Here is a 25,904-nt window from a genome sequence, read left to right as displayed (position 1 = left end):
TTGGGAGCTAATTAAACAGGTGGGAGCAAACTGTTTGATCATTCATTAATTGTAAAATTGTCAAAATGTTAAAAAGTCTGCAGACAATGTTTAAAACTAAGTAAAGAGCCATCTTAACGAAACCTTAGTAAGTTAAAGAATAAGTTGTTCTCTAGCATGTGGAGAGATAGTCTCTCACTAAGAGAACTAACGGTATGTTTATTGTGACAGAAAGGGTCCCATTAACTATACTGCTTCAGTGTAACCAGTGCAAAGCACCTAATGTTCAAAAAGCAAAAAAACCCAAACAACAACAACAACACACACATCATACACTCACATACAAAACAGCAAAAAAATAGGACAATAGGGATGACATTCAAAATAAACCAAAATTGTACATAACCCCCCTCCCCCCCACCCACACACACACACTTCTTCCACCTCACGGTATTAGCTTAAATCTGATAACAGTGCTATTGTTCCAACCTTTTCTCTCCCACTTCTTGCTGAAGTCTTGTTGTATATCGCAAGTGTTCCTGAGTATGTAACCTCTAAAAAGTGTAAAGTTTTTTAACAACACATTTTTTGGGGGGGAAGATATTTTTCACTATTCTCCATGTTTCACGCAGTGTTTAGCCACCAAAACAAGAAATTATGCAATCCAGAAGTTATAAGTTCCTATGGGAGTCTATGCTATGGTGCCGTTTTGCTTGGTCTAAGCCTCACAAACACTGGAAAACACATCAAGGGGATGCACACACACACACAAAGAAAAGAAAAGAAAAGAAAATCTAAACAGAACATAACTGTCTTGTTTTGGAGTGTAGCAGAGCTCAGCAGCAGAGTACAAGAACAAATGATGAGCTGTTTATTTTAGACTGTTACAAAGCCCATAATAACATACATTCCAAAATGGAAACAAAGTATGGTCCACAATTGCCAAGAAACATACAAACAAGGACAGGGATACACACAGAGAAGCAGATGGACAGGTAGCAGTGTAAGTACAAAAAGAGGCTTTAATTATGCATACAGAGGCAATGAAAATCAAAGAAGAGGGGAAAGACTTGGGTAACCAAAAACAGCTGTTGCTAATCAAGGATAAGAAGCTACAGGAAGTAAAAGTAAATAGAAGACAGGAGAGGCAAATCAAAATAAAACATACTAATCTGAAAGACATCACTTTTCAAGTGTCTCACACAGACACTTGACAATACAAGGAGATAACACAGTGAGACTACACAAAACCAAGGATGACTCCCAAACAGAATCTAAACCAAACTCAGAATGCGAAAAGAATCATAGAAATAAACAAAACTCAGTCCAAACAAGGAATCATAGTTAAGGCTCGGGAATAACAATTAAATATTGTCAAAAAACTCACAGTCATGAAATACATACCATGGATTATAACCAAACGAAGAATACTTAACAATAACAAAAAACAAACAAGCTCAGGGCTCAAAACGGACAACCATGACAATAACTAAAATAGCAAAGACAAAACTACTAAATTAAGTCTTTAGGATTAAAATTGTCTGTAATTGTCTATTGCTTACTGTCTTCAAACAACAGGTAAATTTTGCATAAGAAGAAAGTAAATAAAAGACTAAATGCAATATTTAAGTAACTGAGCCTAATATAAAAATGTTTCCTATTGACAAGTGTCCTATCAGTAATGTTTGAAGGTTTATCGATCTGGAGAAGTTAAAGTAAATTGTGGCTTTAAATTTTTAGTTGTAATATCTGTTTTCTGTCATATATCTGTAACACAGGGGATCACATTGTGATCCTGGGTGATGTCTGATATTTAGCCTCTCTATAAATTTCACAAACTCAAACTTTTGAAGACAGTTGATAAACGAAAAATAAACGTGGGAAGCTGTTGCAGCTGACTCCATATTCCTTATACAGCGGCCTTTTATAGAATACTAAAACAGTATTAATCCAATATACAGAATCATAAATGTGTTGCACTGTATTAATGCTACTATTATATGTTATATCTAAAAGTTTCCTTTATAAAAATCTGCCCATGTGACACGCTTTGTCATGAACTGTTTTTTGTCCCCACCGTGTGGTTGTTTGCCACCATCAACCAGGACCAGGTCCGTGTAGAGAAACTGTCTCTAGAGCCGAGAGAAACCACACGTTAGCGTATTTATTTTAATGAAAAAAAAGTTTTAAATGTTTAAAAGAATTTCTTTGTAATTTATTCTTTGTAATTTCCACCTTTAGCGTTTACTCTGCCTGTTGAGTTCATCGCTGGTAGCAAAAGCGGAACTTTGTCCTTGCTTCAGGATTTGAGCGGAGTGTAGACGGTGTAACACGCTGTCTAAGCAACAGCAGTGGAGACGAGTGCTTTTTGATGAAGCTTCAAGTGTTTGCAATTTTATGAAGAACAGCCTTTTAATTAATTCATAGCAACTCGAAGGAAGTCCGGTTGTTTCTGTTGTCATTGTGATTCAGCAGGTAGGAGAGACAACGGTTCCTCCTCGTTATTCTTCATTATGTTATACAGGCGATTCTGGTGGCTCGTACGATTGTGGACAGATCCACTCATCGTGGGCATGAATGTAGCAGTAATTTTAGATTTTTGATGATTTCTTGAAAGGGTTTTTTATTTAAATTTATTTCTTATTAATTTTTTTAAGGTTGAATGATTATGCAGCATACGTTTTTAGTAACTTTAACAAAGAAGAATTGGTTGCACAAGTATGGATTTATTTTGGATTTTCTCTGATCCACACAAATATTTACATACACTGACTTCAGTCTGTTAGTAAGTTGCGCTGAAGGCTCTAAAATGTCTTAACCAGATCAGACCAATGCCTGCTAACTTCCCATCAGTAATCATGGCTCATTATAAGTGGTAGAAGTGTCAGGAAACCAGCAAATTTAAATAAACTGCCAATTCTGCCAAGAAGAGTAGTCAAATATAGGAACTGTGGCAGAACTTTGTTGATGGCTAACAAAAGAATCTGGTCAAGTGCAACTTGCTAAGGGGTATTTAAAAATATTAGTTTGGGTACACATCTATATTTAAATCTGTTTGTATAATTTTTTCCCTGTGTGGATTTGAGAAATTCCTAAATGAACTCAAACTTGTGCACCTACTTCTTGTGTTTTAAAGTAGTTGGTGATGTATGTTGAACAATCATGACGAGTGTATGTAAACTTTTGATCACAACTGTATAATTCAGTGAATGTCACTTTTGCTGTTCTGGTAAAACTGTGGAGAACATTACATCTGCTGGTTTGTTTAGACTTGTAAACATTTCTCTATTATACAGTAAGTCCCTTTCTAAAAAATTCTCATAGGCCTGTTCAGTCATGTGTTATGACACAACTGAAGAAAATGTGCCTGAGTTATGTTTTTATTCATGGATTTCTTCGGCATATTGTTTAACTAATGTCATTAACCTTTTTCTCCAGATGTACTAAGTAATTATTATTATTATTTACTGTGCATATCTTCAGCAATATGTGTTTTGTGCTTATTGGTCAGGTCAGATAAACCTTGTGCACCTAAAACATAATTTCTGGCATGATGTTGGATGAGGATGATGATTGCCCAGAGTTGGTGCCCATCGACACACAGCCTGGTCCTCCCGTAGGGCAAATACCGGTCACTATCATCACAGGCTATCTTGGTGAGCGAGATCTGTATTACGAGCTGCTTTAATGAGCTTATAAAAGAGTTATAATCTGAGACTAAGCTGCAGGGTATTGTTTACTCAGCCTGTGTTACATCATAAGTATGGTACTAATATCACTCCTTATATGTTTCTGTATTTATTTATTCATAGGTGCTGGAAAAACTACACTCCTGAACTATATCCTTACAGAACAACACAACAAGCGGATTGCTGTCATACTAAATGAATTTGGAGAAGGTAGTAAACCGTTAATATGCCTCAGAGAAATCAAAAGCAGGCGTTATTTTTGCCTGTTTTGTTCTGTTTTCTTGGTGACAGGTGAATGATTGTTGTTGTTATTTCCTCTGATTTCCACTAGAGGGCAGCACAGTAACAAACTTACACTGATATACAAAAAGCCAAAGTTTTTCATCTAGATTTTTTAAAGTTAGGAACTGCATTTGAAGTATGGCATTGTTGCCTTCATTTATGTTCAGTCAAGCAGTGGACAGTTTTGTAGTTTAGCCTATTTACATTTGTGTTTTTATTAGTTTGATTGGTGTGAAAACCTCATTTGACATCTTTATAGATCTTGTAAATGTTGAATGTATTGGTATAAATTTCTAGGTGTGAATCGCTCATCTTTCCTCTTCTTGCAGGCAGTGCCCTTGAGAAGTCCCTTGCAGTGAGTCAGGCAGGAGAGCTATACGAGGAGTGGCTAGAACTGAGGAACGGCTGCCTCTGCTGCTCTGTCAAGTATGTAGAGTAGCTAAAGCCCATTTAGTGTTGAGTTAGCATTAAGAATATACATTTTGACTCATTTCTATTTCTAATAAGACATTATAATACTACTACTGTGGTAATAATTGGTGCATTTTTATGTGAGATTGGAAAAGTATGAGATTTCTTTTCAGTGTGACAGCCATCTCCGATAAAACTCATAGTTTCACTCTGATTTTTCAGGGATATTATTATGCAATGATTTTTAAACACATGTATAATTTCTGGCACTATGGGTCCCACGATCAAAAAATAAATAAATAAATTATCCTCTCATTCACATTTTGTCAGATATAGAGGAATACTGAAGATATTGAAATATGAAATAATACAAAGAGGATCATGAATAAAAGTGTCTGCGAAGAAAAAATATGTTACAAATTTTGAATTTCTGAAGGTGTCGCCTTTTACATTACTTCAGCATCTTAACCAGCTACATAAGATATTCATAGGAAATAATTACTAGATATGTGCTATATGTAGTTTTTTTTAGTGTGATTTCTTGCGATCATAATGTTCTTTAGACCATCAGCATGTTGTGTGGGTTTACAGAAACAGTCCTTTTCAAGTTTCCAGCTTCATTAGTCCCCAGTTATTGCAGTCTTAGATCAGAGCCCACACCAATGCCTGCAACGTCCGGTCAGCGTCACCTTAACATAAACTTGCGAGAGGATACTCTGTGAATCATGTCTTCATCATCAAACTGTCGCAAAGAAACTGGGACATTAGACCTGTGGAAACCTGGACTTTGGTTTGATGAATTACCTTCAGTTGTGGTTTCTTTGTGAGTCACAAAGTGTGCGTTTCCGACCACAAAGCGTGAAGGAGGATGTGGGACTGATTTGTGCGTACAGTGAGGGTATAATTTGTGAGCATAGTTTTTTTTAAATAAACTAAAATACATCTGTTGTGTCTGTAAGGCTTATTTGACCAACAGGAAGATTAAGTGCTGTATCACTTGACCAGTTTGAATTGTTTTATATATTTATTGTTACTTTTTGCAAAAGTATTTATTGAGAGTGACCAACATGGACAGGATTAGGAATGGGTTTTAGTGTTAAAGTTAGAGAGGTGACGCTGACATGGTTTGGAAATGTGCAGAGGAGGGATAGTAGATATGTTGGATTAAGGATATTAGATTAGATTAGATAGAACTTTATTAATCCCTCGGGTGGGTTCCTCTGGGAAATTCGATTTCCAAAAAAGCACAGCACCGACAGAAGTTACAGAGTTACAGAATATTATATATATATATATAATACACACACACACACACACACACACACATATATATATATATATATAAATACAGAGACAATATAAATAAAATATACGAAGGGGATAAATAGAATAAATAGGAATAAAAATAAAAATACAAGTGAATTGCACATTTCAAGTATTGAGTCTATTGCACCGTTGACTATTTACAAAAGTATTGCACAAAAGGTATTGTACAGTGAGGTGAAGAGGCACTACAGCTTAGTTGTTCCCCCCTCCTTTGTCCTCCTGTTTCCCCTCCCTCTCCCCTCCAGGGAGGAGTTAAACAGTCTGATGGCGTGTGGGACAAAGGAGTTTTTAAGTCTGTTAGTTCTTGTCTTTGGGAGAAGCAACCTGTCACTGAACAGACTCTTCTGGTTGTTAATGGCCGTGTGCAGAGGATGCCTGGCATTGTCCATAATGTCCATCAGTTTCTTTAATGTCCTTTTCTCTGCCACTGTCACCAGAGTGTCCAGCTTCATGCCGACCACAGAGCTAGCCCTCCTGATCAGTTTCTCCAGCCTGGATGAGTCCTTCTTTGCTGTGCTGCTCCCCCAGCACACCACAGCATAGAAAAGTACTCCAGCAACCACCGACTGGTAAAACATCCTCAGGAACTTCCTGCAGATGTTAAAAGACCTCAGCCTCCTGAGGAAGTACAGTCGGCTTTGGGCTTTTTTATACAGGTGCTCTGTGTTGCATGACCAGTCCAGTTTATTGTCCACCCACAGCCCGAGGTACTTGTACTTGTTGACCACCTCCACCTCCTCCCCCTCTATCTGAACCGGCAGTGGACCTGCTCTAGACCTCCCGAAGTCCACAACCAGTTCCTTAGTCTTTGAGGTGTTGAGTTGCAGGTGGTTTGTGTGACTCCATGCGACAAAGTTCCTCACCAGACTTCTGTACTCCTCTTCCTGATCATCCCAGATACACCCCATGATGGCTGTGTCGTCTGCAAACTTCTGAATGTGGCATAATTCAGAGTTGTAGCAGAAGTCAGAGGTGTACAGGGTGAAGAGAAGAGGGGACAGCACAGTTCCCTGTGGTGCTCCTGTGCTGCTGACCACTGTGTCAGACGTGATGTCCTTCAGCCTGACGTACTGTGGTCTGTCGGTGAGGTAGTCGGAGATTGCATTTGTAGCTGCCAGGCAGGAGGAAAAGAGGAAGATCACTGAGAAGATTCATGGATGTAGTGAAGGAGGACATATATAGGGCTGGTGTGACAGAGGAGGATGGTAGGGTTGGGTGAAATGAAGGCAGACGATCTGCTGTGGAGACCCCTAAAGGGAAAAACCTAAAGAAGAAGAAGAAGTGATATATGTTTCATATATTTTATATGTGAACTTACCTTATATCCTACATTCATAATTCTTTGTATATGGTATTGTTCTATAACAGGGGTGTCCAGTGAATTTTCCCAGTTGGCCTCCGTTGGGGCCTGATCAGAGCATCTTATCAGTGGCAGTTTATAAAAAGATAAAATGACTATTGAGCAGAATTGAGTTCCCCATTTTTGGTGTGGCCCTCCACAGCAAAACCCAGTTTCTCATGTGGCCTCCACTGCTCTGTAATGTAGAGATGATTGAAAATATATATAAAAATATAAACATAAATGAGCGGGTATTCAGTCCTTGATTTTGGCTGTTTTGTCAAATAAGAGTTTGTATTGTGTTTTCTTGGATAAGACGATAGGATGTCAATTGGCAAGTTAAATATAAGCTGTCTTTAGTTATTGGTCATTGGGTTTTTTTGTTTTGTTTTTTTTAAGGGACAATGGTCTCAAAGCCATTGAAAACCTGATGGAGAAGAAAGGAAAGTTTGACTACATCTTGTTAGAAACCACTGGACTTGCTGATCCAGGTAACATACTTTTTCATTTTTTTGGAGAAGTTAGAATATGTTGAGCATATATGTGTGTTTGTAGCTGATTTTAATCTGCAGCACAGGCAGCAAACATTCAGTTATTTGCTGGTTCTGTGAAACCTCAGTCACCAGCTGTTCCACCAGGTGGTGTGTGTGGGCTGGAAGCAGTTTTTTTACAGCCCCCCCCCCCCCCCCCCACACACACACACACACACACACACACACACACACACACACAGATGTCATGTCATGAACGTCAGATCTTATTTTTTCGCAGTCTCTGTGTCTGCCAGTCGGTTATTGATTGATTTTTATCATAAATCTTAAATTCACAATTTCAGCTGCTACGTTTTATATCCTGAATGCTAGAGAAAGTTGAACACACCAGTTAAAGTTTTTCAAGTCATGTAAAGGTAAAGATTGGTGTAAACTAGAACCAACAAGGGATGATGGTTGATTCTAGTGTCTTGGCCAGCTCGGGCCTATCTCTGTGGTTTTTGTTCTTCCTGTGCTTGCGTGGGTTTCCTCTGGCTTGCACAGATTTATTCTGTGTTTGAATGCACTGTTTGCATGTATGGTTAAATATGGCTTTGGTCAGTAAGGCTAGAGTAGTGCTAAATTAATGTCAGTCTACTTCCAGTACTGTTTTGACAGGCTAAACGATCTGTTTTAGTGAGATAAAATTCTTGCCTAGAAGTTTTAACCCTCTCAAGGTGGGCGTTGCAGATTTGCAACAGTTAAAAACTAACAACCTGATTACCCCACATACATATTTTATGAGATTTTATTTTATTCAGAAGTACCACTGCAGGACTTGGTTGTGCATTAGCAACAAAAAGTTTAATTTGAGCCTGAGAGGGTTAAAAAGTGAACCATAATTCTTTATTTAGGTTTCTGTATCGTTATGGTAACAGTGTCTCTCTCTGCCTTGCTACACCACATCCCCTTCCTGATGCAACCCCAGTTGAACCAGCTTCTTCTTGCCGAGCAAATGTATTAACCACTGCACTAAGACGTTTACTAGGGATATTCATCTCAAGTTTACCATTTTATAACTAACTGCTGTGATAGTATTGCTATCCATTCATTGCTTAGGCTTGAATCACAAAATCAGTGTTGGGCTATAACAAGGCGAGTGCTATAACATTTGGGATGTGCCACTAAATGACAGGTGTCAGGCGCTAATGGCTTACACAAAAGACAGAACCAACTGAGCACGCTCAGAGTGGGTCTAGGGCTCGCGTCTCTGCCACGTCATTGGCTTGTTACGGACGAGGACAGGTCTGTCATTGGCTCTGGCAGTGCTGTCAGTCATAAAGACTCCCAAGGGGATTATCTCATTTCTTTCAAGAAGAGGCTGGATGAGTTATGTGAAACATGCCACTCAAAAACAGTGTTTTCATTACACGTGCATCAAATATTTACAATGCTTTCTTATTCTGGCTTGGCACTTAGACAAAGGGAGCTATGTGAACAAGCGGTGGCTGGCATGGTAACAGAGGGTCTTGTAATAACCACGTCCTCAGGAAAATAGAAACAAGTCAAATGTACGAGAAGGACAGGAACAACTGAAGGCTTCAGATATTGGTTTTGTTTAAAACACAGACAAAAAATGCATGAAAGGTTTGTGAGAATAATTAAAGTGTTTACTACATATTTGCTGGTTCTTTTGTTCAAATAAAAGACGTACTATTAAGATGTCTTGAATCTGTGGAAATTGTGATAGCTAAAGCATTTTCAAATAAATCAGAAAGAAAATTGTCAGTGGATCTAGCCCTTGGTATCAGACACTTTGCATTTCCTCTGACAGGAGCTGTGGCCTCCATGTTCTGGGTTGATGCAGAGCTTGGCAGTGACATCTATCTGGACGGTAAGAGATATGTAATGATGTAAGTTTGTACTTTGGCGCTTTTGCTGTGTCTGTCAGGTTTTTTGACTTTGCAGCTGTAAAGCCCATCACACATCTACTTCCTATGTAGAGATAAACAGAGATAATGGCGTCTTTGGTGAGGCGTGAAATCACATTTCAAATGTTTACGTTTTATTGCACCCTTCTCTAGTTGCGTGCACATATTGTAAGTCTTTCCATTTGAATGTGTTTGCCTTTATTGTGTTTGTAAAGACGGAGAATTAAAAGTATAAAGCAACAGTTTAAAAACCAAATAGTTTAAGAAACGTATTTTTCATCAGGTGCATGCACACTTGCGTCATGTAAGGTAAATGTGAAAGCCTCCACTCTTAACACTCTTTAGCAGTTGCTTTCACTGTTAATGTACTGCTGCACGTGTTTCTGCTATGTCACACTGTGTCGCGCGCGCGCACACACACACACACACACACACACACACACACACACGGAGCAGAGAACTGCAAACAGCTGACATTTGTGGCTGGATTTCTATCTGTTTTGGTGCTCATGCAAACAGCCTTTAACTACACTAAACACTTTCTTTAGTTAAAAATTGTTCTGAATTTGATTAATTGCAACTTTTTCACTGCAGAGTTGATTAATTTGAAAATCCCAGCACAGATCTTATTATTCTGTACAAATAACATGATAATAGTGTTGTCAGTATAAAGATCCTAATGTAAACTCTGGTGTGTTTACTTAAGCTTCTCTGGTCCCTTATGTGTATAACTACTACTACTATTACTACCTGTTCTGTACCATTAAAAACAAAATTTGAACGGAATTAAAATATTCTTAAAGGCTAAAATTTAGGTTTTCTGTTTCGGGCCTATGAAGCTCAAATTGCAGAATAAATGTGATTTTAAAAAACATGATCACACTGGCTTAAATTCTGCGTGTTTTTTTAATTTATTTTATTTTATTTTTATAGCGATGACGTACATTCGACAAAAGTATTGGGCCACACCTTTTAATCCTTGAATTCTAGTCTTCTCAGTCCTATTTTCAAAAGTACATAAATATAAAACAGAGCACCTCACCATGCGGTCTGCCTTTACAAACATGAAAGAATGGGTTGTTCTAAAGAGCGCACTGAATTCATTCATTCATATGTGGTGTTATTGCAAAGTGGAACTGCTTAACAACCAACTGGCAGCAGGTCAGCGAGTGCTGAGGTGGATGCAGCCTCAATAACTGACATTAACATCAGCATGAAACCTGTGCACCGGGAGCTTCACGGCATGGGTTTTCACGGGTGAGCAGTTCCTGTAGGTGTTATATTTGGGTGGAGCTGTACTTTTGTCCATGTAGTGTATCTGACTTGGCCAAATTGTGTCTACTTTAAATGGTACCTTGGTTCTCACGCTCAATACTCAGCTGTCTACTCTGTTGTTACAGGCTACAAAACCAAAAGCTCAGACAGACAAAACCAAACACCAACAGGCAGCTGCTGCACAGAGAGGACAAGCACAAGTTGTGGTTTCGCCTTTAATTCACTAATCCTCGATATGTGGTGTTTTTGTCTCTCCTAGGCATCGTCACTGTCATTGATGCCAAGTATGGACTGCAGGTTTGTGTTGTGTACTTTTGAGTAGCTTTGAGACATTTAGTACTAAAATAATTACTCAAGACAGACAAGATGTTCAAGAAACGGTCTGCAATGAGCATTTGAGTTTAATAATTTGGGAGATTTTGAACTGTTTAATAAGTTCACTTTGCATTGTGGGGACATTCTGATTGATCTTTCACACTGAATAATTAATAATAGGAAGAAAATAACTGTTAGTTGTAGTCTTGACCATGTCAGTCAGCTTCAGTGCAAATTCTGAGTAGTAGCTAAACTCATTTAGTGACTTTTTGGTGCTAAACTTGTGCAGTTGTTTGTTAACCTGCAGTAAACAGCAATAGATACGCAGTCACATCCTGCCCCCTTTGTGCTACTTAAAAGGAGTGGGGCAAGTGACATCTAGATAATGGGCTCTAATTTGAAGGTGTCATACTCACTGAGGTGACACATTTCATGGCCTAGGCGCTGTCCTCTCCTCAAAGGCAACGTGAAGAAACTCCTGACAGAAAGACAGGGGATTTAAATCTTAGTGAAAGAGTAATGGATATCAGAGATGTGACCATGTAATAGGAATGTCACATCCACTCACCTGTCTCTCCTTTCATCTATCTCATCAAATATCTGTCTGTCCTAAATTTATATAAATCTATCTGCCCCTGACTTTTCAGTCCCAGGAGAGAGGATGTCAGATAAAAGCAGCAATTGGTCATTCTATTAGGTTTTATTTAATACATTTTTTGTCATTCAGTCCTCTAGAGACAAAGCTGTGGTGATTCAGCCGATGACAGATTAATGTCACACTGGCACTAAGGGTCAGGACCCAGATTAACACCTCCTGCTCTCCCTGTTATTACATATTAAGCTGTTTTGGAAAATGCAGCACCCCCAGTGCAGTCTTTTGTGTCCCATCCAGCAAGAAGAGGAGATAAAAAGAAAATGGAAAGTGATCTCCCGTGGTTCCACGTGTTAAGAAAATCACTTAATTTGCAGATATTAAACGCAGGCCTTTCTTATCTATCTCAGTGTCACATTTTTGTACATATTAGCTATTCTGATTCTTGAAAGAACGCATAAAGCATGAGCAATGCAGCCCCTTTAAATTCTTATTATTATTTGTCATTTTGACGTTGCATTTGTAACTTATCTCCACTCTCCACATGTTAGCAACTAGCAGAGGAAAAAGCAGATGGACTTGTCAATGAAGCAGCCAGGTAAGTTGGCTGTATTTTTTTTTAAATAATTTCTTTGGAAGCAGGAGCCATTTATTGTCTTTGCAAAGCTATGCTAACAAACTTTATAATTACTGTGCAGACATGAATAGGGTGGATTTCCCAAAATTACAGACAGAACCAACCGCACAGTATCGCCATCATCAAGCTTTTATGACTCAATGTGGACTCTGCTCTCGTCGCGGCTCTGTGTTTGTCTCCCAGCTTGTGTCTTACAGCAGCTGTGTGCTGTTGTCGTTGAACAAATATGCTGATGACAAAAGAGCAGTTGTGTGACCTTTTGCATCCTTTGTCTTTGTGTATTCACCTCTAAACTAAACAGTGCTCAAGTCTCACTTGAGTTTGCTGTGCATTTCACGTTGCTACACATTAAGACTTACTAATACATGCCCATGCTACTGTATTATTTAGCCTCTTTTTTCCGCTGGAAAATTGACACACTTAATCACAATGAAAAGAGGTGCGGTAGATGGTTGCCGGTCATGTATAACTTAACTTTTGTGGTTGTCAGTGTCGGTTTTATTTCTGTTGCACACTTGAAAGCAACAAGGTTGGTCAAAGTGCTTTACAAGTTAATTTCAAACAAACAAGATAAAACCACATATCAATGAAACAAAACCAGTCAAACTGACTAAAAACAAGTTGGAAAAAACCAAACAAACGCCACAGCGTAAAACACCTGATGGGAAAATGAGCTTGAAAAAATGCCATGGTAAAAGCATTCATTTTAAGATGGGATTTAAAAATATCTCGACTAGATGTTCTAAATGCAGTTTTAGGATTATATAAGTCGAGCAGCTGGTTAAGAAGTAGCACCAAAAGTGAGTAAAAGAATCCTAAAATCAATTCGAAAATGGGCAGGGCCCTGTGTAAACCTGCTAAGACTGGAGTTATGTGATCATGTTAAAGAGATGTGCAGCAATATTTAGGACTAACTGGAAGCAAAGGAGAGATTAATGTGTGCACAATCAAATTACAGAGAGTTACAGTAGTTTAATCCAGAGGTGATGATGCAATGATAAGTTGGAGGAAGTTGAGATTTTACTTTGGCAATTTGAGATAACCAATAAGAACTGGTTTTAACAACTGTGTTCACTTGCTTCTCTAATATAAAATAAACTGACTAAAAACTTCTGTAGATGTACATCAAATATTAATGTTGTGAAAGGTGTTGCAGGTGCATAAATACTAGAAATGCTCTTTTAGCCAGTTGCCAGGCAAGATCATGACTGCATAATATCTGATTATAGATAAGAACCTTCATGGGACTGAGGTGTACCTGTGTGTCAGGTTTTCTACACTTCTTTGTGGGTTTTGTTTTGTTTTTTGTCCATTGTTGGTGTCATAGAAAATTTAAAGTGCGTGTTCACTTGTCACATGAACTCAGCGTTGTCTTTATTATCCTTTCAGACAAATTGCTGTTGCTGACTTGACCATTATCAACAAAACAGACTTGGTGACGGAGGAGGAACTAAAGGAAGTCAAAGACACTGTCAGGTCAGCATTCAATATTTTGTCCTGGTTGTCATCTCCCTATTTAGGTGTCTGTAGAGTGGATATGTGTAAAGTTTATGGTTTCTCTGACTTCAGGTCTATAAATGGGCTCGTCAAGATCATAGAAACCCAAAGATCAAGGTGAGTGGTAAGGTATAGGGAATCGTGTTGTGAGAAAGGGTTAAGTGGCTTCTCTGTGGCCTGGTCCCCTGCTGTGTTTGGTGTGACTCCTGCTCAGATCTTTGTGTCAAAGATAAAGCTGTTCAGACGTGACTTGCACATGTACAAACACAAACTGCTGTGACCTGAGTAAACACCAAACCCCTGCGTGGTGTCCAGTTTCCCACAAGGCTTTGCTCTCTGACCCCAGGTCTGCATATGTGCGAATGCGCATGCATCCAAATATGTGTGCGCACGCACCCTGCTGTGCGTTATTGAACCCAGGTAGCATCTGGCTAACACAAGCATAACTCCTTCAGAGTTCAGAACTGGGTGAGCAGATGAAAGACGCCATGCAGCGAGGGGTTAACCGAAAAAACATTGTCGAAACTTTTGGGGGTTTTGTGCCTAATTCAGCTGACTTGGTTACTTTGTTTTAGAAAAGTTTAAATGTCTGGCTTAATTTATTGATTTATTACTCAACTTGGTGTGGAATTTAAATTAAACTAAAGAATAAAATAAAATAACTTGTGATCTTTGTCTGCAGGGTTGATCTCTCTGAAGTGTTGGATCTGCATTCCTTCGACAGTAAGGACGGAGCAAAGTGAGTCAGTTTAATGTAACTCAAGTTATTATTGAAAGCCAAACATAACATCAGTGTAGATAACTGGTACACGTGTAAGTGCTGCATGATTATTGACATCCTCATATGAAGAAACAGATTTTCAAAATAAAGCTTAAACTAAAGATGATACAAATATTTATGTTGAGGTGTTTACGGTATGTTACTGAGAATAAGAACTGACGTGAAACCCTAAAGAAATTCAAGAAAATATATTGACATAAAAGCATTTCAGAGCTGAAATCTTTCTTTGGCACTTTATTAATGCATTGTCCAGTTTATGTACTGCTCACTACTTATATCTGTTGTCCTCATCTCAAAAACTTGCAGTCCAAAGATAAAAACATAATAATTTTGATGCCACTGATGGCCTCTGCTGCTACTTTGAACTGTCTACCCAGCAGTCCTGATACCGTGGTGACCATGTTTCTCCCTAATTAACAGACTCTTTTATTGAGCATCCCTCTGTTACACCACAGGATGATCATCACATTGTATCCCCTGTAGAATGCCATTATAATGAAAAGAATCAGTGTTCATCCCTTCATGTGAATGTGTTAAAGCTCTCTTACATGCTGTCTCTGGGCCAGCTGCAGAGGATTAGTGCTGTGTGTGTCCATTGGCTCCCGAGGAGTTTCCCTTGTCCCAAAAGATAGCTCCTTTACCCCTGCCTTTGAGATCACGGGCCCCGCCTCCCTTCAATCCCATGCTGGCTGTTTGAAGCGGCCCCCCGCCGCTCAGCCTGTGTGGCACTAACAGCACGCAGGGCTCAAGCAGCTGGACACAACATTTAGCCTCCTTGTGAGGTCAGGGAGAAGTGGGGGCACAAGGGCTGTAGTTTGTTTGGAAGTGTTGGTGGGTGTTCTGTAGGATTTAATTGGCATTTCTAAAGCCTTTGCAAGTCTGTTTAGAGCTGTAATTAAGCACAGCATACATTGCATTATACTTTGAGATCAAACACAAAGAAGAAATCTCTAAAGTCCACTTCTTTTCTGTAGAAGATTAGGAGGAAACAGATAAAAGTCATCAGTAGGGTCAAGTACATTTGCAGTTGGTTAACCTTTATTTAATAATGAAGGCCATAATGATAATGTTTTTGCAATAGGCAGTAATACATAAAAGTAAACATACCACAAAATCAGAATTAAACTTTGCAGCTTTCGAGACAACGGAGATGGTTCCAAGCATTTTTTCCAGATGCCATTTTTAGATAGAAGCTTAAACCTGTCTGGCTGGTTAACCTCAAAAACAAAGCAGTGGCTTCTTATGAGCTCAGCATCAGTGTTTGATTGTTATTGATCACTCCTGACCAACTCTGGAGGAAAAAGTGAATTCTTTTTTCTGCTTGTGTTTTTTTTTTTTTTTTTTTTTTAATGAAATGAAATAATTCCAAGTATAGCAGCAAACTTCATAACTTGTGCTTCATCTTAAAGTCCATTGAGGGGATCCCACTGTCCGCAGTAGGAAGCACTGCAATAAGCAATAAACCCCTTAGATTAACTGTTACCAATTTAAAATAATAACAGTGTGAGATCAACACAAACAGGTTCTTAAATGTCCCGCGACGTCAGCTATCAGAGAAGAGGACACACAGTACAAAAATAGTAGAGGCAGCTCCAAAGGCACAAAATGTAATTGGTGGTCTAACATAACATAATATGCAAAGAGTATATATATATAATTAGATTAAATTAGATTTTTTAAAATTTTGCTTCAGTACACCACTGCAGTGGGCTTTAAGTCAAAACAATGGGGTTAAACTATTGCATTAACTGTTTAGGAATTACAGATATTATCCACAATCTCCCATTTTCAGAGGCTCAAATGTAATTGGACAAAGAAATAATTTTTTTAAGTAATTACTTTTTAAATTTTTATTTAAAAAACACTGGTCAATAACTCCCAACACTGTTTCTCCCCCTGCTCTGCTAAGCTTTTACTGCAGCTGCCTTCAGTTGCTGCTCATTTGTGGATTTTTCTGCCTTCAGCAGCTCTGGATGCTCTGTTAGGTTGAAACCAGGTTACTGACATGCACTGTGGACCTCATATATAGAGTTTCCAGTGTACAGTTACCAAATATCAAAGTTCATCACTTAGAATCATCTTTAGATCTTTTAGCTGCTTAATCTGTCATGAAATAATAAGAAAACGGGTCTCACCTGGCTGTGAAACTACTCGACAGTCCTATTATGTTTAAGCCTCTGAAAAACAGGAGGCTGTGTAAAAAAAGAAAAAAAGAAAAGAAAATGTCTGTAATTCCTAAATAGTTCATGATGTAGTTTTGTTACACCCTTTGAATAAACGCTGAAAGTCTGCACTTCAACCATTTCATTTAAAATCCAATGGGGTGGCGTACAGAGGCAAAACTGCAAATACTCTACTGTAATATTTTAAAAATGAGGTTGATTTACTTTATCTGTTTTTATCTGAGTGTCACAAAAAATCTATGTAAAACCATAATTTCTCTTATCTCGAAGTCTTGCAGAGAAACTCCAACTTGTCAAACCTACAAGAGCACATCTTGACAAGGTATTGTCTCTTTCAGTTGATTTATTTCCTGTTCTTGAACTTTGTACACCACTGGGAGTTTTTCTTGTTTTGTTTGCTAATTTATTTCAACACATCATTTCCTACGGGAGAAAGAGGGCTTCATTGTCCTCAGGCTAAAACTCTGCCCTGCATTCCCCTGGGCTGTCTCACTGTAGTGAAAAATCCCTTCCCGCAATGCTTTTTGTGATTAGATCAACTTGAGGCTTTTGATGTTTTTTATGACATTTTAAACAAACCCTGACTGAGTCATACACAACTTAACATTCACAGCTGACAGACTTGCAGTACTGAGCAAAAGTTGAAAGTCGGTCTTTGTTTCTTTATATTTTGGTAGGAAAATGTGGAATAGGTGCAGTGATTTATTGAATCATGCACGTAAATACAATATTTCCACATTACTTCAGTAATATTGAGGTCCGGGCTCTGGGGAGGCCAGTCCAAGACTAATGGTCTTCTAGTGTGTGCTTTTCTATCCATGTATGCTTTTACTTGACTGCCAGTGTGTTTGGGATCATTGTCATGCTGAAAAAATGAAGCTGTTGCCGATCAGATACTTTCCAGATGGTATTGCATGGTGGATCAAAATCACACTGTACTTTCCTTCATTTGTAATTCCATCAATTTTGACATGATGCCCAACACCACTGGCTGGAAAGTAGCTCCAAATCATGACAGAGCCTCCATCGTGTAAACACTCACTGCTGTATCTCTCTGCTGACCTCTGCCTTATACACTGATGAGAATTTGTACCAAAGCTTCATCATGCCATCAGACCTGTTGCCACTTGTTTTTCAGCCCAGTTCTTTCTATTTGGCACACAACAGCCGTTTGCAACCCTTTCAGAAAGCCTGAACAACTAAATATATAGAGAACTTGAGGGTCGCTCAAGAATTTTACGCAATATTGTGTGTTGACTAGATGATCACGACACTGGCAAGAATCTTCTCTGCGTTTTGTGGCGTTATAGTTGTTTAAACAGAATCCATTTATGAATCCAGGATGTTGGATATGAATACAAAATATAAAGTGTAACTCTAATCACAATTGTCTCTTGAGCTGATTTGTTTTCATATTAAATAATATTTGGCAAAACTTTGTTTCTTCCAGGGTTAGTTTCACATGGATATGCTCATCAGTTAATAGATCGTATGCTTCCTTTAAGCAATTAGGTCTCTTTCTGTTGTCACTTGTGCTTTATACCCATGAACTTTTATCACAGGATGAGGAGAGATTAGGGTTATTTGTGTGGGTAAATCACAGCATTGTTGTCTTTTTCTCTCAGGTTTCCTTTCCCGCATGAAGCTCAACAGGCACACTCTCAATCCCCTCCACCTCTTCTCCCCCCATGTTGCTCTTTTCATGTAAATGAGAATGCTCTTATTCTGTTGTTATACTAAAAGACAAGGAAGTATATAACTTTAACACTTTGACACAAAACCCCTCAAATATCTGCAAAGTGCCCTTTAAATGCTGTGAGGAAGTATGGAGGGGAGGGACTGTGTTTCTGTGTGAGAGAGAGGAAAAAGAGAGGGGGGGGGGGGGGGGGGGGTGATAAAAAAAAAGGAGTGTGGAGCTGGGTTTCAGGTGCCACACGGGGTCGTGTTGTTTCTCACGTTCATTTACAAAGTCATCAGTTTGGGTGCTAGAAAAACACTTCTTTTGTTTAGCTTTCATTACGACTTTGCTAGTTTCAGTAAACTGAAAATTTATGTGAATTTGTGTTTGAAGTAAATCCCATCAGTTCTGCTCAGGGCACAAACGTATAGAAACCAAGCATGTTTGAAGTATATACTTTTAATTTTAAAAGTAATAATATTTTTCTAATTATATGTTTGATTTTGATATTGTATGTTGCATCCTCAGAGTATTTTAACTGTGACCTTTGAAATTGCTGGGGATTTGTCTGAGGACGCCTTGAACGCCTTCATCCAGGTGAACACGCTCTTCATCATTCATATCTCTGCTGTTATTGCTAATTATATGCAAAACGGCAACGTCCTTTGAATTTATTTTCCTCCGTTTCAGGATCTGCTGTGGGAAAAGATTTTCTGTAACAAAGACGGGCAGCCGATGAGCGTCATCCGCTTAAAGGTACAGCACAACACAATAGACACCCCGGTGGCGACAGTGATCAATAATGTCAGCCTTATTAACTACTGTAATCAGTTCCAAATGTGTGGTTAATGTGTCACCGGTGTGTTTTTTACAGGGCATAGTGTCGTTTGCAGATAAAGGCCACCAAGTGATGCTGCAGGGGGTTCACGAGCTGTACGAGCTGAATGAGACGCAACAGCTCTGGGAGAACCCGCGAATAAACCGGCTTGTCTTTATAGGTGAAGACGCACACACACTTTTTTGTGTTTATGCACCTCATACCACTCTGGAACAGTATCACACTCCAGCTGTGTTTAGCTGACTCTGTGGGTTGCTTTGAAAAGCTGTAAAAACAACTTTGTTGATGTTGAGACTTTTGCTCATAGAAACTATTTTTACTCTACCGGTTTACTTTATTCTGTGTTGTAACTTGATTTTGTATTAACAGCACTTTAATTTACTGTGATTCCTCCTACTTTTGATTTATTTATCTCTATTTTATTGTAAATCACTTTGACTGCATATCAGTGAAAAACACAATTTTTGCTTTCTTACTACTTAAAATTCAGCATGTTGCATTAAACGATTAAAATGGTCTTTTGTTATAGATTTTTAAATCATTCTCTGTGCCAGTATTGACTACATGGAGATAGTTTACTAACGTTTATTCACCATTGTAAAATTGTTTTTCTGGTTATAAAAAAAAAAAAAATCATAAATTTTCTTTGCGTCCTAGTTTTCTGTCTAGCTTACTTATTGGTCATTAATAACCAAAGGACGTTACTGTAAATGGAGGCATTTTATCTGCAGTGGAAAAAACTCCTACACTTTTCATATCTGTGTGTGGCCAAACTTTATTAAAATCCACTTTGTTTTGCAGGAAGGAACCTGGACAAGGACATTCTGCAGGAAAAGTTTGTTTCTACAGTGCTACTCGGCTCAGAGAAAAATTAGCTTCAAGCCCTTTTTTCCTCTTCTTCGCTTCAGATTTTGACTCTGGAGCAAAAGCGTTGGGACTGGCTGTCCTGCGATTGTCATTCAGACTCCTTTTCTATATGAAGATTTGGTAGATCAGAGGGTGGATAAAGTGTTTAGGCACTAGTGTCCATCACAGCCTGCTTTAAAAGCTACGTTTAGAAGGAGTTGTAGATTCTGACCCTGAAAATTTACCCAAAACAAGTCCAGTGATTTAATTAATCCATTGCATTTTTAGAAAGTTTTATTTAATAAAATAAACATATTTACAAAGTTAGGAGCCAACCCAGCAATGCACATGCTCTGCTACTTGGGGAATGGATGGTACTTGAAGTGGTCCTACCTATGTTTCCCACTTTGAATATGTGGATTTTAAATTATTCAAAATAAACGTTTGTTTTTCTTCTGAAGTATGTATTCTACTGATTTCCTGATAAACCTACTCAAAACAATTGTTTTTCATCAGTTTCCTGGTAAAATAGCATCACTGCTTGTAAATATTGTTCTGAATAGATAAATGTAAGTAGCACGGTTTTCTTTAAATTAATTTCCTTTTCAAAAAATACACTGTGTCATTTATTTTCTTTTGAATAATGCAGTTATTTGACAATACTGTGAGGGGCGCGCCTCACAGTATTGTCAAATAATAGCGCTTGCAGCTTTAGTTGATGATTGTAACACTTGACAAATTCGCCCTTGACAAATACAGCTACTCTATTTTTATTTTTTATTTTTGGTATTTGTTACTTAAGCCTTCATTGATACAGGTATGTGAGAACCATCTCTTGCGCGCACAGTAGGTCCTGTCAGGTGAAGAAATGGGTGGAGTTTCCCCAACTTAGTCATTTGCAATGGAGATGCTACAGCAGCGCTGTTTTAGCACATGTCTGATGTCGGCCAGGTTTGCTTTAAGAACGGCTTTGCATTACATTTGTCGCGATTGTAAAACCAAGGTGCGCGCAAACACAAAGCGCACCGTGCAGCTGTGCCGTTTCCGACTGCGATTCTGATGCTGATGGCCTCGTTAAGGCGACTGCTGCAGCTTTTCTTAACTGGCTGCGGGAAGCCCTACCATGGCCATTTTCATGGTCAAACCACCCACGGGCATCCAGAGGTGGCAAACTAAACGAACCCACAGGGGGTTCCGAGTGAGAAAGCCTTGATTTCTTATCACGTGCTAGACCTGGTGTTAAAATTCTCAAGACACCCCCCCACACGCACACACCACTCTGCTGCTGTGCGATTTGTAATATAAAATGTAAGTTTTAACTTGTTATTTGTTTCTTAGAACAAGACAGTTACAGGTCGATGAAGAATCAAAGATTTCGATACCGGCAACCATAAAGCGAAAAAAACAAACAAACCCAAACCCAACAACTAGTAAATCAGATGCAATGTTTTTTGTATAAGAGTGTGTGTGCGCGCGCGCGCCGCGCAATTTGACTTGTCTCCGCTTCCAGGATTTGTATAACTGAAATAAAACGCGTAATAAACACAATAATAACATACTGGCACCGTGGTGTTTCTATGTATTGTGTGAATGGGCCTTACGCACATCAGGACCACGCAATCCCCCTTTCCTCATTTGTTTGCTTCCCGGGGCTCCCCGCGGTGTAAGGCTACTCTGATAGGTCCAGAGGGTTAATGGGACTGGCCTCCAGGGCAGCAGCTTACTAGGATATAAAGCCACAGCTCTCATCACGATAGCACAAGGAGTATCAATAGATTCGCTTTTACGCACAGTCGAGGGGCCTGTTGGTTTTTACGCACGGCAAACCATTAAGGCCTCTTTGGCACAGTTTAGTTTTTACGCGTTTGTGAGAAATCTTAGGTGTGACCATGACTCTCTCAAGTGAATTTGAAGCTTCACAACATGCCGGATTGCCTATACAAGAGGATGCGATTGACATAGTAGGCGAGGATGTCCACTATCGAAATGAGTGCTCTACGGGTTCCTCAGCAGAATCTGGTGCGGAATTTGACTCTTCAGAACCAGAATCGTCGGGGGAAAGCGAGAACAGTTTCTGCGCAGACGCACCGGCGTCAAGGAAAGCCCAGAGCAGCTCGGTAAAGCCCCCGTACTCCTACATTGCTCTCATCACCATGGCTATCCTGCAGAGCCCGCTGAAGAAGCTAACGCTTAGTGGCATATGTGACTTCATTAGCAACAAGTTTCCCTACTACAGAGACAAGTTTCCCGCTTGGCAGAATTCGATCAGGCACAACCTCTCCCTTAACGACTGTTTCATCAAGATTCCGAGGGAGCCCGGAAACCCGGGAAAGGGCAACTACTGGTCTCTGGACCCTGCTTCGGAGGACATGTTCGACAACGGCAGTTTCCTTCGCCGGAGGAAACGGTTCAAGAGAAACCAGCCCGAGTTCGGCAAAGACGGACTGATGTTTTATTCCAGCTTTAACTGCTGCCGGCCGTACGGACACCCATATAGCATAACTGGCCAGGTAAGCCACACGGCTGCCTCTTCTATTCGTTACATGCCCCTGCAGGAAAGCATCATGATGCCTTCCTCATCCTACCACCTCCTACCACAACCCCTGAACAGCCACGGAAAGTGCGTTGGGCCTAAAGACTTAAGAGCACAGCTTTGCGCAGCAGAACCAGCTGAGCCGAAATCCGGCCCACAGGCAAAGTGCTCCTTCAGCATCGACAGCATCATGAGCAGACCCTCTTCTATCAGTCAGCACAACTCAAATCCACAGCAAGGCCCGCACGGTGCTCTCGGTTACGGTCAACTCATGCCTGGCCCTGCTGCCTGTTTGGTTCCGACCCTCCTGCAGCCTTCAAGGAATCAGTTTTGCCCTCCTCCCATCCTGAGCACTGCTCCTTTTATAAACGAGCACCTCAGACTGTCGTACCCTCGTTGCTGAACCCTTTGAAAACACTTTACAGTGTCTGTATGTTTGGCGTAGCTCATTTCTTAAAGAAATGTTTTTTTTATTGCATGATATTTATGTGCGTTATGTCTGTAAATAAGATGTGTTGTAATATATTTGTCAAGGTTGCTTCAGGGGAAAACTTCGTCAATGTGAATGTGTTTTTTTTATTAAGTAACGTGGCAAAATAAAATGAATATGTGGGAAACGATTGCAAGTTTTGTTATAATCTGAGTCAGTGCACAGTGCTCGTAAGAGCTATATGTGGATTTACTCAGAGCAGAAATTATTGTTTGTGTGTAAGTTTGAAAAACACTTAGATTTTCTATATTTCTGTAGTCTTTATTGATATTTGTACCTGAAGTACAGGTGATGCCAAACTTTTATTTTAGCTACAGCAAAAATGACTTACTATAATTTAACTGACAGTATTTACCGTAAGGGTTCAACATTGTGTTGGCCTGCTTCCTCTTGATCAACTGAACTCACTTGTAGTCTGCAGGCTACAAGAATGATGACAAAAATCAGGTTTTATTAAAGTAAGTCAATGTCAAATTATAAAAACACATTTCCAACCAGGAAATGAATAAAAGCTATACAAACGCAGGGCTTAAACTCGCACTGGTCATTGCCGATAAAATAATGAAACTCACTCAAATGAAAGTTAATTGGCAGGTTTTAGAAATGAAACTCTGTATCCCTAATTGGTACTCTCACGTTTACGTGTTTCATCAAGTATACAAAATAATAATAATGATAATTAAAAGTCACTTTTTCCATTCTGCCTCAAGGTCGCACTGTTTCCAAAATATTGGAGCAGATGTTAGCGCACTGAAGTTGGTCCGTGTTATGGGATGGGCTACTTAAGAATTTACAGAACACCCAGAATTCAAGATCTATCAAAACATTTTCAATTCAGAAAATAATAACAATTAAATAAAAACGGTACACTCTGATACTTCTAGATTTCTGTGACTATAGTAATGGCCTGGGTTAGAGTGAAAAGCACACACACACACAGGCGTGTCCGGTTGCAGACCGGTGCCGACACAATTCCCTTTTGCCATCAGTCAGATGTCTATTTTTGGCCGGAGGCTCAGCTGATTGTGAGTCTTGACGAGTCCACCCCTCCCTTATTTTTTTCTTCATAGTCAGTTGTTCAGGCTTATTAGAAGAGGGAGTTGTCCGCCAGCAGAGGAGGAGAGTGCTGGTGGCTGCTTAGCTCAGCCAGTACTATAGGATGCGACTCCTGGCTTGGGTCGAGGTGAAAACATTTTTGATTGGCTGTTTCTTGTCACTATAGCCATTTCGTCCCTGTGTAGGACTGCTGTCACCGCTTTTTTCCTCGACGGTGGGGAAACAACCTTTACTTCACTCTAGACTGACAAGTTGCATCTTTGAGCTGTTTCTATCGAACTTATTTTTGTACTCAGTGCTGTAAACTCCTACAAAACAAAACAAACAAACAAAAAACTCCACCAAACTTGCTTGATTGGTTAAAGAGGATGGAGACGAGCCCGATCCCGGTGGTGACGGTCCAAACCGCCCCCTTCGAGGACCAGCGGCCCGGTACCAATGGACTGCGGAGGAAGACTGCGGTGTTCGAGGGGAAGAAAAACTACTTGCAGAACTACATCCAGAGCGTGCTGTCCTCCATCGACCTGCGGGACCGACAGGGTTGCACCATGGTGGTGGGCAGCGACGGCCGCTACTTCAGCCGAGCTGCCATCGAGGTGATAGTGCAAATGGCAGCTGCAAACGGGGTAAGAATAGGGCGACCACCAGTGTCATGCATTTGTTCCTCTCTGTCAGCATGCAGGAGTCACTTGTAACCAGCAGTAATGTTACTGTTCTGCTCTGCGTTGGTGTGAGTTACTACAAGCAGGCTTAAACGCTTTTAGAAAAAACACTTCTTGTTGGAATGGAAGACCAGCGGAATAATTATTCAACTTCACCAACAAACTCAGGATGTTAATGTAGCCTATGGCTTCTTTTGACCTGCACATATGTTTAAATCATTAACACAGAGATGGAACAATTCACTGGGCTGGGAAATTTAGGGTCATCAGATGTTATTCTGCTACTTCTGGTGGGACTTTGGGAGTTTTATAATAAATCAGAATTGTGCAGTCGCTTATAGTTTTTTCACATTTGCAGTAATTGTTGATACTGATACATACAAACCTGCTGAATTGAATTTAACAAGTCAGCTGCAAATAGGTTAAAATAAGAAGACAAAGTGAGGCACTGAGGAGGAAAGTCCCTGCAGCTCTTAGGCTGTGAGATCTTTGCAGTTGGCTTGGAAAAGTTCCAAAGGAAAATTGGAAAGGAATATAATTTGTTTTGGGGATCAGTGCGTTTAAAAAAAATTCTTTCTGCTGGTCCAGCCAAATGTCTTCTGGTGTCAGCCTTATCAGCACTTCCATCCATCCTGCTCTATTTTCCTGCCTACGTCTGCCCCCCACCACCGCTAACACACTGCCTACACCTCGGTGTTCAATCTATCAAGGGCTAAGTCTACATGCTGGGGATCCTCTGTCATACTGCAAGGAAAAGAACCAGAAGGATAATAGAAACACTTGCCAACTACCCACCCAGTGCATGTGCTGTCCTTCTCAACACTGGTTACTGAGAAGATTCCATTTGTTAGGGCTTTCCCTCACTTTCTGATCTGTCCTTTATATACACATGCAACATCCCGGATGTTTAGAGGATGCCAGGAGAGCAAATTCCTCTCCAGTGAGGACAATTTTATTTAGAGAAGGAGAATTATGTTGGTGGTATTACCACTTTAGTATAAATAGAGGCGTAGTTCTGTTATTTAGGCATCCTTCTAGAGGGAGATCATTTGCCTTTTAAAGCAGGCAGCCAATTAGTCGCCTGCAGAATGACA

General features: G+C 39.7%; 3 protein-coding genes across 4 annotated transcripts in view; all 3 read left to right on the top strand.

The window, feature by feature from the left end:
* Positions 1-2,288: 2,288 nt before the first annotated feature.
* On the top strand, positions 2,289-21,625 carry zng1a (Zn regulated GTPase metalloprotein activator 1A). 2 transcript variants are annotated; one of them, XM_085425808.1, is made up of 16 exons: positions 2,289-2,454; positions 3,496-3,635; positions 3,792-3,878; positions 4,280-4,376; positions 7,426-7,517; positions 9,331-9,390; positions 10,962-10,999; positions 12,161-12,207; positions 13,636-13,722; positions 13,816-13,860; positions 14,426-14,482; positions 16,978-17,029; positions 18,914-18,982; positions 19,076-19,141; positions 19,260-19,383; positions 20,025-21,625. In XM_085425808.1, exons 2-16 carry the CDS (start codon positions 3,530-3,532, stop codon positions 20,096-20,098), a joined length of 1,101 nt encoding a protein of 366 aa, XP_085281934.1. In that variant the 5' UTR covers positions 2,289-2,454; positions 3,496-3,529; the 3' UTR covers positions 20,099-21,625. The 2 variants fall into 2 exon arrangements, with proteins under 2 accessions (XP_085281934.1, XP_085281933.1); XM_085425807.1 differs by having other exon boundaries at positions 2,290-2,454; positions 3,491-3,635.
* Positions 21,626-21,925: 300 nt separating this feature from the next.
* On the top strand, positions 21,926-23,784 carry foxd5 (forkhead box D5). The gene has a single exon (XM_085425809.1). The coding sequence runs from the start codon at positions 21,959-21,961 to the stop codon at positions 23,003-23,005; it is 1,047 nt and encodes a 348-aa protein (XP_085281935.1). The 5' UTR covers positions 21,926-21,958; the 3' UTR covers positions 23,006-23,784.
* Positions 23,785-24,160: 376 nt separating this feature from the next.
* pgm5 (phosphoglucomutase 5) overlaps positions 24,161-25,904 on the top strand; it is a 30,178-nt gene continuing 28,434 nt past the window's right edge. The window contains exon 1 of the mRNA XM_085425806.1: positions 24,161-24,774. Coding sequence (XP_085281932.1) covers positions 24,517-24,774 — 258 coding nt within the window. The 5' untranslated portion in view covers positions 24,161-24,516. The remainder of the gene's footprint in view (positions 24,775-25,904) is intronic.

The sequence above is a fragment of the Rhamphochromis longiceps genome, linkage group LG12 (genome assembly GCF_057381845.1).
Source record: "Rhamphochromis longiceps isolate RC_006_pf linkage group LG12, R_longiceps_female_GT1.1, whole genome shotgun sequence".
In the NCBI taxonomy this organism is placed as follows: domain Eukaryota; kingdom Metazoa; phylum Chordata; class Actinopteri; order Cichliformes; family Cichlidae; genus Rhamphochromis; species Rhamphochromis longiceps.
Note: the sequence above shows the minus strand (reverse complement) of the source record. Positions and strands in the feature narration are given on the sequence as shown.

Bases quoted from the DNA above. Each gene is read 5' to 3' on its own strand.
- zng1a (XM_085425808.1), top strand. From the start codon at position 3,530: ATGATGTTGGATGAGGATGATGATTGCCCAGAGTTGGTGCCCATCGAC. The intron at 18,983-19,075 runs GTGAACACGCTC...CCTCCGTTTCAG, and splicing joins CCTTGAACGCCTTCATCCAG to GATCTGCTGTGGGAAAAGAT. The intron at 19,142-19,259 runs GTACAGCACAAC...TGTTTTTTACAG, and splicing joins TGAGCGTCATCCGCTTAAAG to GGCATAGTGTCGTTTGCAGA.
- foxd5 (XM_085425809.1), top strand. From the start codon at position 21,959: ATGACTCTCTCAAGTGAATTTGAAGCTTCACAACATGCCGGATTGCCT.